Source organism: Ctenocephalides felis, unplaced genomic scaffold, assembly GCF_003426905.1.
Source record: "Ctenocephalides felis isolate EL2017-DRISC unplaced genomic scaffold, ASM342690v1 CF-g0.4_SCAFFOLD_01944, whole genome shotgun sequence".
NCBI lineage: Eukaryota > Metazoa > Arthropoda > Insecta > Siphonaptera > Pulicidae > Ctenocephalides > Ctenocephalides felis.
The window spans coordinates 5,629-19,294 of record NW_020538098.1 but is presented as its reverse complement, the minus strand read 5'-3'; the positions used below and the strand labels follow the sequence as shown (position 1 = coordinate 19,294).

The 13,666-nt window shown below is 28.8% G+C and overlaps 1 protein-coding gene across 2 annotated transcripts; it reads left to right on the top strand.

The window, feature by feature from the left end:
* Positions 1 to 12,067, top strand: LOC113380212 (insulin-like receptor; the record flags this gene model as incomplete). Of its 2 annotated transcripts, XM_026619602.1 has the most annotated exon segments (9): positions 1 to 150; positions 671 to 832; positions 1,398 to 1,643; positions 3,477 to 3,791; positions 4,959 to 5,177; positions 8,349 to 8,429; positions 10,541 to 10,784; positions 11,465 to 11,631; positions 11,703 to 11,844. In XM_026619602.1, coding segments are annotated over 9 exon segments (1,596 nt in total), but the record flags the coding sequence as incomplete, so codon positions are not given.
* Between the last annotated feature and the right edge of the window lie 1,599 nt (positions 12,068 to 13,666).

Genomic DNA, 13,666 nt, shown 5'->3' with positions numbered 1-13,666 from the left:
GGTTCTGATGATATAACTGTATTTCGCGCACAAGTTATTTCTACAAATCAAAGTCTGGGCGAAGTAGTAGCTTCATGGGAAGAACCCAAAGAGCCTAATGGTCTAATATATATGTACCAAATAGAGTATAACCGAGTGGATTTAATTGATGTAAGACATAATGTATTTATTGTCGCAATAATTTAAAAATGAAATTGATTCTTATGTATGTTTTTGTCCAAATATTTTTTTTTATAAAAACAATGCAGAGCATACTGATTTTCATGTTATGAAACCACCTTAGCATAAAATTAAAGTATTTTATAATTTTGCATGCATGCAAATATTATTATATAAAGTGCTTAATTTTTTTTACTTATATTTTGAGTGAAAATTTTGATGAGCATGCATAATGACTAACTGAGCATAATAGTACCATGTTTTTGTATTGCTTACAAATTTTGGCTATTGTAACTTTGAAAATTGTACTATAATGACAGCATTTTACTAATATCTTTTACAAATGGTTATTCAAAATTATTTTTACAATTATTTTTATAATTGCAAATATACCTGTTATTCATTTGACTTGACTTACTTGTTAATGTTTTCTTTTTATAATATATTCATACCTAATCATTTATGCCATTCATTTATATAAATATATCTAAGCACTTTTTAATCTTTTAAGGCAAAACCTGTTCCAATATGCGTGACACAGCAAGATTTTATAGACAGGAATCGTATGTATGCAATTAAGAATTTAACTCCAGGAAATTATAGCATTCGTGTAATGGCCGTCTCAAAAGCTGGAAATGGAAAATATTCCGAAATGAAATACTTTTTGATAATGGTAACAGTCTTTATATTTTCTTTACTAACATTATTAAAATGAAAGTAAATAAAAGACGTATATAAAAATTTGTGAATATATTACATATTAATATTCAAAATTAACGAGATTTTTTTGTTGTTTTAAATAGAGTAATTAAATAAAGCAGAGTTATGAAACATGAATGGTTCACAAAAATTACAGATTATTTTAGCAAGAGTAACTTACAATTACAATTTACTTCGAGCGTAAAATATTCAATTACTTTATTTAAAACAAAAAATTACTCTGTTCAAGACAAGTTAACGTATAAATGGTAGTGCTGAATTATGTGCTTTGTGTACATCTACTGATGTAAGACACCATAAATGTAGTCACTGATGATGATGAAAATTTAATATCAAAGTGTTTGGAAAGATTAAGAACTAATTTTCAGAAGTTTCTTTCATTTATTGTATTGCCCGAGGATAGACCATAAATAGTAATGCAAAATCACGCTGTCATCAAATTAATATAAAATTTGTTAAAATTATTTTGAAGTTAAAATGAACATTATTCGACATAATGAAACATGTTTTTTTTGTAGGAACCATCTACTGGCCTAACTTCTGGCGAAATTGTTGGATATACTTTTCTTGCACTACTTCTTTCATTTATATTATCCATTTTGGCATATTTTGTGCACAGAAAGTATTTTTCTCCGCCTAGCATTAAGTTAATCACTTCTGTTAATCCTGAATATGTCAGTATGCAGTACCAACCTGATGAATGGGAAGTTCCCCGAGAGAAAATAAAATTGATAAGGGAATTGGGTCAAGGCTCTTTTGGAATGGTATATTAATATACTATACTATAATATATATAATAATAATAATAATATCAATAATAAATCGTAGTCTGCACGTCCTTGGTATGAGAACACCGCAAATCAATGATTTCCTTCCTCTCCCTTATTTGTAATTATTATTACCATTTTATTACTATTAAATATTGACCATGCATTACTTTTTATTCATTTTTATGCATTTTTCTTTCCAAACTTCTATTTGCATGCTTCCTGGTCTTCTATATTTTCTATAACAATTTTATATATATATATATATATATATATATATATATTTATATATATATATTTTGTATGATTCTGAATTTGATATTGACATATGTATTAACAAAGTCTAATAATCGGGCATAACATCAATAAAAAACATGAATTTCTTTCAAAAATTTATTTTAATCCATACGTTTCGGCTATAATCCTTACATTTCGGCCTTCATTCAGTGGAAACTAAAAATAAAATTAAAAACTAAAACAATTGAATTAGAGTGAAAAGAAAAAATAAAATAGTAAATAGTACTTACAATTAGTTGATCTTAGTGTTAAATTGGAAAATTTTAATAATCCATGGTATCAGGATATGTAATGCACTACACTATGTGTTATGAACATTATCTTGAAATTACACATAATTTTCACAAAATACTAATTTTAAAAAATCACAAATGATAGTGTGTTATTCGTAGACTGGTTGAAGATGTAATGGAGAAATACATTTTAAAAAAATTGCGAATTCTTTCAATGTTTTTTATTGATGTTATGCCCAATTATTAGACTTTGTTATATAATAATAAATATATATATATATATATATATATATATATATATATATATTGGGCGGTCTTAAAATGGTCATTTCGAATTTCCTTGCTCCCAGGGGCTCAAATGGTTCAAATAGATAAAAACAATTCTCTGAAAGTTTTAGCTCTTAATATAACGTTTAGATAGAGCGCAATTCATCAAAGTTTTTATGGAAATAGCATGGAAACATTTTCAAAAAATTTAAAAAAAGTTTTTTAGATGTAATTTAGCGAACAAATGAATGAATAAAACTCATTCATTTGTCGCTAAGTTATACCTAAAACATTTTTTTAAAATTTCAATTTTTTTCCAGCTCTTCCCATATAAACTTTGATTGAATTGCGCTCTATCTAAACGTAATATTAAGAGCTTAAACTTTCAGAGATTGTTTTTTATTGATTTGGAACCATTTGAGCCCCTGGGAGCAGGAAATTCGAAAATGACCATTTAAGGACCACCCAATATATATTAATTATATATATATATATATATATGGAGGTGTAGTCCATATGTTATACCAAAATGATCCAATATGTAGTCATAATAAATTCCAGGATATATTAAGTTTTATATTTGGTTTATTTTACGTAAGATTAATTATATATATATATATATATATATATATATATATATATATAGCTAGCTGGCTCGGCAAACGTTGTTCAGCACTAAAGAAAAATTCTAAAAAATCTTTTGTATAAAAAATAACTAACTGGTTATGAATGTAGAAGTATGTATAAATTAAATGGATGGTTTACCTATTGCAGTGCAATTGCCATATGCTTGCTTGCATAATCTAGATCTGATATCATTTAAATTGAATTGGCACATTTTGATATTCAAGTTTTTTAAATATTACTGTCGGTGCCCAATCACTCGTTGCTGTGTTCTGCATATAAATACAAATCATATCATTATGAACATTATTATCTCAATGTTTCATTCACATAGCGCAATCAGGATTAAATCAATATTATGTTGACTTTATCTTATTTTATTTATGTCTGACGTATATATTTTATATAGGTGTACGAGGGTATAGCTTGCGATTTAGTACAAGGCAACAGTGAAATCAAATGTGCGATTAAAACTGTGAATGAGCACGCCACGGATCGCGAGCGCATTGAGTTTTTGAACGAGGCATCTGTTATGAAAGCGTTCGATACTGCCCATGTGGTACGCCTGCTTGGAGTTGTTTCCCGTGGTCAGCCTACTTTAGTGGTTATGGAATTGATGGCCAATGGTGATCTCAAAAGCTATCTTCGCTCTCATCGTCCAGATAGTGATGTGTATGATCCGGAGATTTGCGTACAACCACCAACGCTTAAGAGAATTTTACAGGTGATTTATAAACATTTACCAATTCAAGGCATGATGATGTAAAATATTGGATACTGAATAATAATCAGTATCCAGTGATATAATCAAAATAATCAGTGATTATATTTAGTATAAATATATTATAACATCTTGTGTCTTTAACTGCTTTTATATGATTTTTATTGCTATCCCTCGAGAAAAAACGTCGAGAAAATATAAAATACCCATGGTTATTTTATTCGAAACATTCTCGTTCAGTATGTTTTTTGATTGTACGGTACTGTAAATTCTATATAAAATCAGATTTTTAATAATAAAAAAATGTAAAAATCTCTTATTTATTATGGAAGCCTAAGTTGAGTCAATGGAAAACTTAAAATTTATGGCCAAAATGTAAAAACTGTATTTGAAAACTTAAAATAGTTTGAAGTGCTTAACTAAGGTCTAAGAATTTTCATTATTTGTTTAGAGCCGAAAAATTTGGTTGCAAAAAGAGAAATAATAAAATATCTGTGAATAACTATAATTTGACGTTCATATGTCCACTATTTTACATCTATTATTAACTATATTTACAACTTCCTAGGACATTCAGTAAATTCAATGGATCGAACTATAACATCTAATTAACTATCATTTAACTCTAATTAATTTTTATGATAATTTTTTTCTCGATGCAAGGATTGTTCACTACCTCTAACTAAATAATACCCATTTTTGCATAAATAAACGGATTTTAAAAGAAAATGCAAATATATGTTTTATGAAATGACTTATTTTGATTTTGCCGTTTGAAATTTTGAAACAATGTTTGAAAAACGTTCACGAGATTCATGGACGGTTATTTATATATTTGATTGTTTGTTTATAGTGATAGTGATAATTAATAAAATAGTAATTTATAAAATAGGCGAATGTTTCAAGTTTTATATTTTGTCAAAATGTTTCACTATTATTGATGATCGCGAATTTAGAAAAGATAAATATAGAACATAGTAAAATTAAAGCCAGGGAAAGATTTTCACGAGGGCATTCATTAAAGAGTTGTAATTCATTAATGAATTGAAGTAGAAAGTAGTCTACTGAAATGTAGAGGAAAAGTGCATGTGTTAATTGAGTTTTCTATACTATTTTTATTGAGTTGTATAAAATATTTCTATATGTTATATTTATCTGTTCGTATTACAGATGGCTATTGAAATAGCTGATGGAATGGCATATCTTTCAGCAAAAAAATTTGTGCATCGAGATTTAGCAGCTAGGAATTGCATGGTTTCAGAAAACCTAACTGTAAAGATTGGAGATTTTGGTATGACGCGAGATATTTATGAAACAGATTATTATAGGAAGGGTACCAAAGGTCTTCTGCCTGTTCGCTGGATGGCACCTGAATCATTAAAAGATGGTGTAAGTTGTTTTATTTTTTATGAATTTTTTTTTCGAATCAAAATGTTTCACTTTTTTGCTATTTATAAAGATACGGCTAGACCGATCGTCTGATAAACAATAGTCCTCATCGAGATACATCAAATGGCTTTTAAATTTTTGAAATCGGTCGAGTCGCTTTTGAGAAAACATCGATTTACGACAAACAGTCTGTTCACATGCACGCACACACACACACATAAACACATACACATACTTTTCTCAAATTTGATTTCATTCGATTCAGAATGGCTTGAAACGTGAAAAACATAAAATTAGCAAATCGGATTTTTTTATGAAAACATAAACTTCTCCTTCGGGAAGCTTATAAATCTGTCACCCAATGAGCAGTCTACAAAACTTCTCCAGTTGTGTAAAAAACGTTACCATTAAATTAAATGAATGATTAAATAATATAAAACTACGTACATGATATACGTAGTCGTGTCAGTATTTTCTTATAGCAGATGCTTATTATTTCGTAAAATAATGTATTAAGTTTCTTAAAAGAATGTTTTGATGTTTTAAACGAAATTGAACATAGCAATAAATTCATGCTCAGAACTGACTTACAAAAATTTGCTGAATTATATAAAGTCATTGAAATTAGTAATAATGGATGCTTTTAAAATGTACAAGCATGGGTCTACGCATTATAATTACACATTATTTAAATGTGTTTGAAATTGTGAATCCAATTGAAAATCGCAATGTTTAGGTTTAAGTGAAAACGAAAACATGATTTTCGAAATAAATAGTTGAAAATTTTATCTGAATACCTAGATCCCAATTTCTGTTGATTAAGTCAATTATTACTTCTATCGGGAAGTTTTTGCAACTTGCCTTAAGACAAAATGCCAATTTCATAGTTAGTATTTCTTTTTAATATATATGTATATATATAAATATATATATATATATATTATATATATACATATATATATATATGTACAGTACAGGCCAAAAATTTCCGGACACATGAAAAAAATCTCATTTTCTGAGTTTTTAGCTATATTTTTCATATAAAAATAATTTTATCCAAGTTAGCTTTGTACATTCTACGTAGTATTAATATTTAGTGACTGATTTCCAATTTGTAAGAAATGATAGACTAATTAACAATGAAAATGTTAAAATGTCACTGCAGTCGATTTTCCTGAATATGACCACCCTTTGCTTTGATCACTGCAGCGCATATTTTTGGTAATCTTTCGACGAGTTTCTGCAATGTTTGCGCAGGTATGTTCTTCCAGGACTCGTTAAGGCAATTCCACCTTAATGCCATCAAAAAACTACTTCTGCGAGCAGTAAATAAACAAAAGAGATTGCAATTTGCCAAAACCCACTTAAATTGGACCATCGATCAATGGAAATCAGTGTTATGGACGGATGAGTCAAAATTCGAACTTTTCGGAAATCATCGACGTCAGTATTTGTCGTAGGAAGGGTAATGAAAGATTCAATTCTAAGTGTATTTCGCCGAAAGTGAAGCACGGTGGTGATTCAGTGATGGCTTGGGGTTGTTTTGGATTCAATGGAGTCGGATCGCTTGTCAAAATAGATGGAACTTTAAAGAAAGAACAGTATCATAGCATACTTCAGCGCCACGCCATTCCATCTGGTCTTAATTTAATTGGTCCAAAATTTATTTTTCAACAAGATAATGACCCTAAACACACTTCCCGACTCTGTGCCAATTATTTGAAGCGAAAACAAGACGAAAAAATACTTCAAATAATGGATCTTAATCCAATAGAACTGTTGTGGGACGAGCTTAAACGCCGTATGAAGAATTTGCATCCAAGCAGCCTCCCTGCCCTGTGGAATTGCCTTAACGAGTCCTGGAAGAACATACCTGCGCAAACATTGCAGAAACTCGTCGAAAGATTACCAAAAATATGCGCTGCAGTGATCAAAACAAAGGGTGGTCATATTCAGCAAAATCGACTGCAGTGACATTTTAACATTTTTCATTACTAATTAGTCTATTATTTCTCACAAATTGGTTACAAATCAGTCACTAAATATTAATACTACGTAGAATGTACAAAACCAACTTGAATAAAATTATTTTTATATGAAAAATATAGCTAAAAACTCAGAAAATGAGATTTTTTTCATGTGTCTGGAAACTTTTGGCCTGTACTGTACATATTAGTTTTTTTTCTTAACAATTACTATTTTAATGTACACCTAAGTCTGTTTTTACACGGTCTTTTTGTACACGGTTTTGATATAACACTGTTTGAAAATTGAATATTTTTAATTTTTTTACACGATTATATTCCATTTAGCACAATTTGAAATTTTATGTACCTAAATTTTGTTTGTCAAATTTAATTTTTGCGAAGTATGTTCATATCACAAAAAAGTATTTATGAAAGAAAAAAGTCTGAAACCATCGATAGTATCGATAGTTTGCGAACACTAGCTTAAAGATTTAAGTGAATTCCCCTTTAGCGCGTACAAACAATTTTTACTGGTCAAAGCAAATGTGAATAGCACTAATTTAGGGAAATTCCCTTTATGTGCATACAATAAAATTTACCGGTCAGAGCAATTGAAACGTGTTAATATTTTGTGAACTGTCAATGCAATAAGACGTGTTTGGTAAAGAAATTTTTTGCAGGCAAATTTGATTTACCATTAAATTTAATTTTAACGCATTAAGATACAAGGTAAGCCAAAAAATATTTTGTATTTATTCAGTTATTTATGTTTTCTAATTTTGTTAAATATTTTATGTATCCCTAAAAGGAAATGTCAGATATAAAACTAAAACGGAAGGCAATTTCTTTGGAAACCAAGATTAAAATTTTAGATCGCCTTCGAAATGGAGAAGGCTCAACTGCTCTTGGTAAAACGTTCGGTTTAAATGAAGCCACAATAAGAACTATAAAGAAAAATTAAATTGCAATTCACCATCCAAAACCAAAAATCACCCATTTTTGTATAAGATCAATGTCTTTTTTTACACGGCTTCTTCTGGAACCAATCTACTGTGTAAAAACAGACTTATAGGTGTACTGTATTTTACTGTTATATTTCTTTTTAATATATATGTTATATATATATATATATATATATATATTAGTTTTTTCTTAACAATTACTATATTTTACTGTAATATACTATAGCATTTTAAAAATTTAGGTTTTCACAAGCAGTTCCGATGTTTGGAGCTATGGTGTTGTGTTGTGGGAAATGGCTACATTAGCTTCTCAACCATATCAGGTAGGATTTTGTGTGATTTATTTTGTATTTTGTTTTGTTTGATTTATTCATTAATTTATGGAATAATGTACTTGTGCATTAATTGACACTATTGAAACATACTTTAAATATTTTAAGTACAAGAAAAAAATATTTACAATTATTTATTTCACGTTTTGACACTTCATGTTTTTGCGATCATTCAGAAAATCATTCGCTGATTATGATAGATAATTAATTAATCGAAAAAAAAATGCAAAATTTTTATTTTGTAATTGTTTATATGTTTCGGTGCTTACTGTGAAATTTTAATTAAGAAAAATCTATATTTTGTATTTTGTTTTACTTGGTCTGGTAAGTTAAATGATGTAACATAGTGTTGAAACTCTTAAATAAAGAAGTTCAAATATTATTCAATCTTTTTAATTCGTAGAATTGGCTATCAAATATGTTTCATCGTCGAAACAACAGAAAATATATAGATTAATTAAAAAAAAACTTTTGCTTGTGTAAACAGTGTGCAAAAAAAGTTTTTACAAAAAGGGTTCTATTTATTCATATTTCTAAATTTATATATATATATATATATATATATATATATATATATGTATATATCTTGAGGATTTTTTGTTCGACGTTGAAACATATTGAAATGAATAAAACAGCCAATGCGTCGAATGTAAAGAATTTATTTTAATTTTTTATACGTTTCGAGACTAGATGTGTCTCATCATTCAGCTAAAAGAAATTTACATTATAAAGAAAAAGTTATATATATATATATATATATATATATATATATATATATATACACAGTACAGGCCAAAAGTTTCCGGACACTTGAAAAAAATCTCATTTTCTGAGTTTTTAGCTATATTTTTCATATAAAAATAATTTTATTCAAGTTGGTTTTGTACATTCTACGTAGTATTAATATTTAGTGACTGATTTGTAACCAATTTGTGAGAAATAATAGACTAATTCGTAATGAAAATGTTAAAATGTCACTGCAGTCGATTTTGCTGAATATGACCACCCTTTGTTTTGATCACTGCAGCGCATATTTTTGGTAATCTTTCGACGAGTTTCTGCAATGTTTGCGCAGGTATGTTCTTCCAGGACTCGTTAAGGCAATTCCACAGGGCAGGGAGGCTGCTTGGATGCAAATCAGTCAGACAAATGCACTACAGTTCTATTGGATTAAGATCGATTATTTGAAGTATTTTTTCATCTTGTTTTCGCTTCAAATAATTGGCACAGAGTAGGGAAGTGTGTTTAGGGTCATTATCTTGTTGAAAAATAAATTTTGGACCAATTAAATTGAAACCAGATGGAATGGCGTGGCGCTCAAGTATGCTATGATACTGTTCTTTCTTTAAAGTTCCATGTATTTTGACAAGCGATCCGACTCCATTGAATCCAAAACAACCCCAAGCCATCACTGAACCACCACCGTGGTTCACCTTTGTCGAAATACACTTAGAATTGAGTCTTTCATTACCCTTCCTACGTCGATGACTTCCGAAAAGTTCGAATTTTGACTCATCCGTTCATAAAACTGATTTCCATTGATTGATGGTCCAATTTAAGTGGGTTTTGGCAAATTGCAATCTCTTTGTTTATTTACTGCTCGCAGAAGTGGTTTTTTGAGTGGCCTGCACAATCGCCGGATCTTAATCCAATAGAGCTGTTGTGGGACGAGCTTAAATGCCGCGTGAAGGATTTGCATCCAACCAGCCTTGCTGCCTTGTGGAATTGCCTTAACGAGTCCTGGAAGAACATACCTGCACAAACATTGCAAAAACTCGTCGAAAGATTACCAAAAATATGCGCTGCAGCGATCAAAGCAAAGGGTGGTCATATTCATGAAAATCGACTGTGACATTTTAACATTTTCATTGCTAATTAGTCCGTCATTTCTCACAAATTGGTTACAAATCAGTCACTAAATATTAATACTACGTAGAATGTACAAAACTAACTTGAATAAAATTATTTTTATATGAAAAATATAGCTAAAAACTCAGAAAATGAGATTTTTTATGTGTCCGGAAACTTTTGGTCTGTACTGTATATATATATAAACTAATTATGCACTAGATACAATTGTTAAAGATAATTCTTGATTTAAGGGATTGTCAAATGATCAAGTTTTACGTTACGTGATTGATGGCGGTGTTATGGAAAGACCCGAAAATTGTCCAGACCAGTTATATGAGCTGATGCGCCTTACTTGGCAGCACAAACCATCAGCAAGACCATCTTTCTTTGAACTTGAGACTTTGTTGCATGCAGATGCCAATCCTGAGTTTAAGAAGATTTCATTTTACCATTCTCCTCAAGGTCAAGAAGCGCTGATAAATATGCAAAATACAAGTAAGAACTTTATACGTTATAGGTGTACTATATAATAACTATTGAATATTGTGGTAGATATGTATCATAAAATTCAGATAGAGTTGAATATTTCCATTAATCCATTGTATTACAAAATTTATTTTATTTCCAACATTTCAGTTGATTGTTATTATGAGTTATTTTACCCAGATTGGAATTGTATGTTTCATGTCGATATTTGCTCCCTCGCAATCATACAATTTGAGGGTGGAATATTTTCTATTTATTTTTTCCATTGAAATAAAATCATTTTAGTACAATCGAATTAAAATATCATTTAATTACAACTATTATATAGCTTATGATGCACTGCTTATCTACAATTTATTATTCACAATGGCATAATGCTCTGATTATCTTGTATACCATTTTAATGTACGCCGTGTTGCCAAGCTATTCTATCAGCAATACAGTATCCTTTACGCATCAGAACAGAAATGGTATTCACGTTATTATGTTTAAGAAATATCTTTTGCGAAAATTTGCAATCGAAAATCGGAGCGTTTTGAACGATTGTTAAATCTGACTTGTATAGCTAAAACATTCTAGTTTTCTATCTTAGTTTTTGTATGTTTAATGTTTACATATTTGCCTTATGACATTATTTTCTAAATATTTTTATATTGCAAATTCATTAATATTACTATTTATAAAATTAGTTTTAGTCAATGACGATCCATCCACGCCTTTGCATCACACCGAAGATGATGAATTTCAGTCCGAGTTTGATGTAAAGAAAACAGGCCAACAAATGCCAAAACCTGATCTAATGGAGAGACTTCTCTCGAGACATGAAATGGATACAACATTCAGCTTAGATCAAAAGGTAGGTTCATATCAGGACAGTATGAGTTACATAGGTTCTACACCAGGCACATCATATGGACATCGGGATAGGGAATTCTCTGAAGATGCTGGTAGTTTATTTGGGTCTCGAAGTCCTGCTTTCTATTCCATAACGAACAAAAGTAATGCAGTGTCTCCTGAGCGGCGGCGTAAAGATTCTGAGGAAGAAGAAACGCAATTCTCGACAACGGCCCCCATGTTGCTTTCAAATGCTAATGGATATATCATGGGAGCAATAACTTCTAAAAATGGTACTGCCAATATCAAAACTGCAGATCGTTAATTCTATTTTATTTAATTAAAAAATCTTTCATTTAAAAATAAATGAATTCAATAAGCATCAAAGTTTACATCACATATTTATATCGTTTTAGATTTCAACCTTAAACCATATACATATTTGACTTTAAAGCATACTACCTGCTCTGGGAGCTCGTTGTTTTAAAAATTTATGCATTCGGTGTACGCGCATATAATAATATTTATATATTTATGTTGTATATGTGTTATAATGTATCTGTTTGTATATATATATATATATATATATATATATATATATATATATATGAGTGAGTTCTTGAGGGCGATACATCAAACAAAGAAAAGCCAAATAAAGATTATTTTATAAATCTTTGGCTTTTCTTTGTTTGATGTATGGCCCTCAAGAACTCACTCATATATTTCAACATCAAAATTAACTACTAAATCATATATATATATATATATATATATATATATATATATATATATATATATATATATATATGCATATATGTATATATATATGCATATATGTATATATATGCATATATGTATATATATATGCATATATGTATATATATATATGCATATATGCATATATATATATATGCATATATGTATATATATATGCATATATGCATATATGTATATATATATATATATATATATATATATATATATATGCATATATGTATATATATGCATATATGTATATATATGCATATATGTATATATATATATATATATATATATATATATATATATATATATGTGTGTGTGTGTGTGTGTGTGTGTGTTTGTGTGTGTGTACATATTTATTCATTTATCATAGATGATTTTGTTTAGGCATAACGCCAATTAGAAAACTACATCATTTATTGGGTCTTTACGTTTCGGTTTATATCAAACCCATCATTGAGTGGAAAAAACAATAAAAGGTAATAAACACAGAATAACAAATTTTGATATGATATTTATAATAAGATCTTATAAAACTAGTATAACTTACAGTTAATACTTACATGTGATAATAGTATACATACTGAAACATTCTTGCAAAACTGATACTAAGCTCAAAACACAGTTCAAACAATAATTCCAATATTGATTAATGAGCGATTCAAGAGAAATAAAATAAAAATTAGTATAGTTGCATAATTATTAGTATGAAGATTTTTTAACAAATGTTTTTTGAAAGTGATGATTGAAATATTTTAGCCATATTTGAAAAATGCATTAATTTCACTGCTCAGGGAATTTCTGTAATTTTGTTTGTTTATTGTCGTTTTGTTTTGTGTTAGAATCTCTTCAGTAAAGTATCTTTTAAGTATTTGCATCGAAATATAATATTGTGGGGTTATAAAATCTTTCGTCATATTGTAGGTCATCAATTCGTTTGACCAGCATTGCTTGCTCTTCAACTATCATGCCATTCTTATATGTAGTTTAACTATTAGTTCAACATTTGAATTAATAATTGCTTAACTGTGTTATTAAATTAGTGATTGCATTATATGTACATGATAATAATAGTTTTATAAGCATTAATAATAACCTTATTATAAATATCAAATTAAAGTTTGTAATTCTCTGATTGTTACCTTTTAGTTTTTTTCGCACAATGAAGGTGTTGATATAGACCGAAACGTACGGAATGAATAAATTTATAATTTCAATTATCAACTTTTCTTGTACCTAGTTGAATTTCTGTAGCTAGAATGAATAAATTTATAATTTTAACTATCAACTTTTCT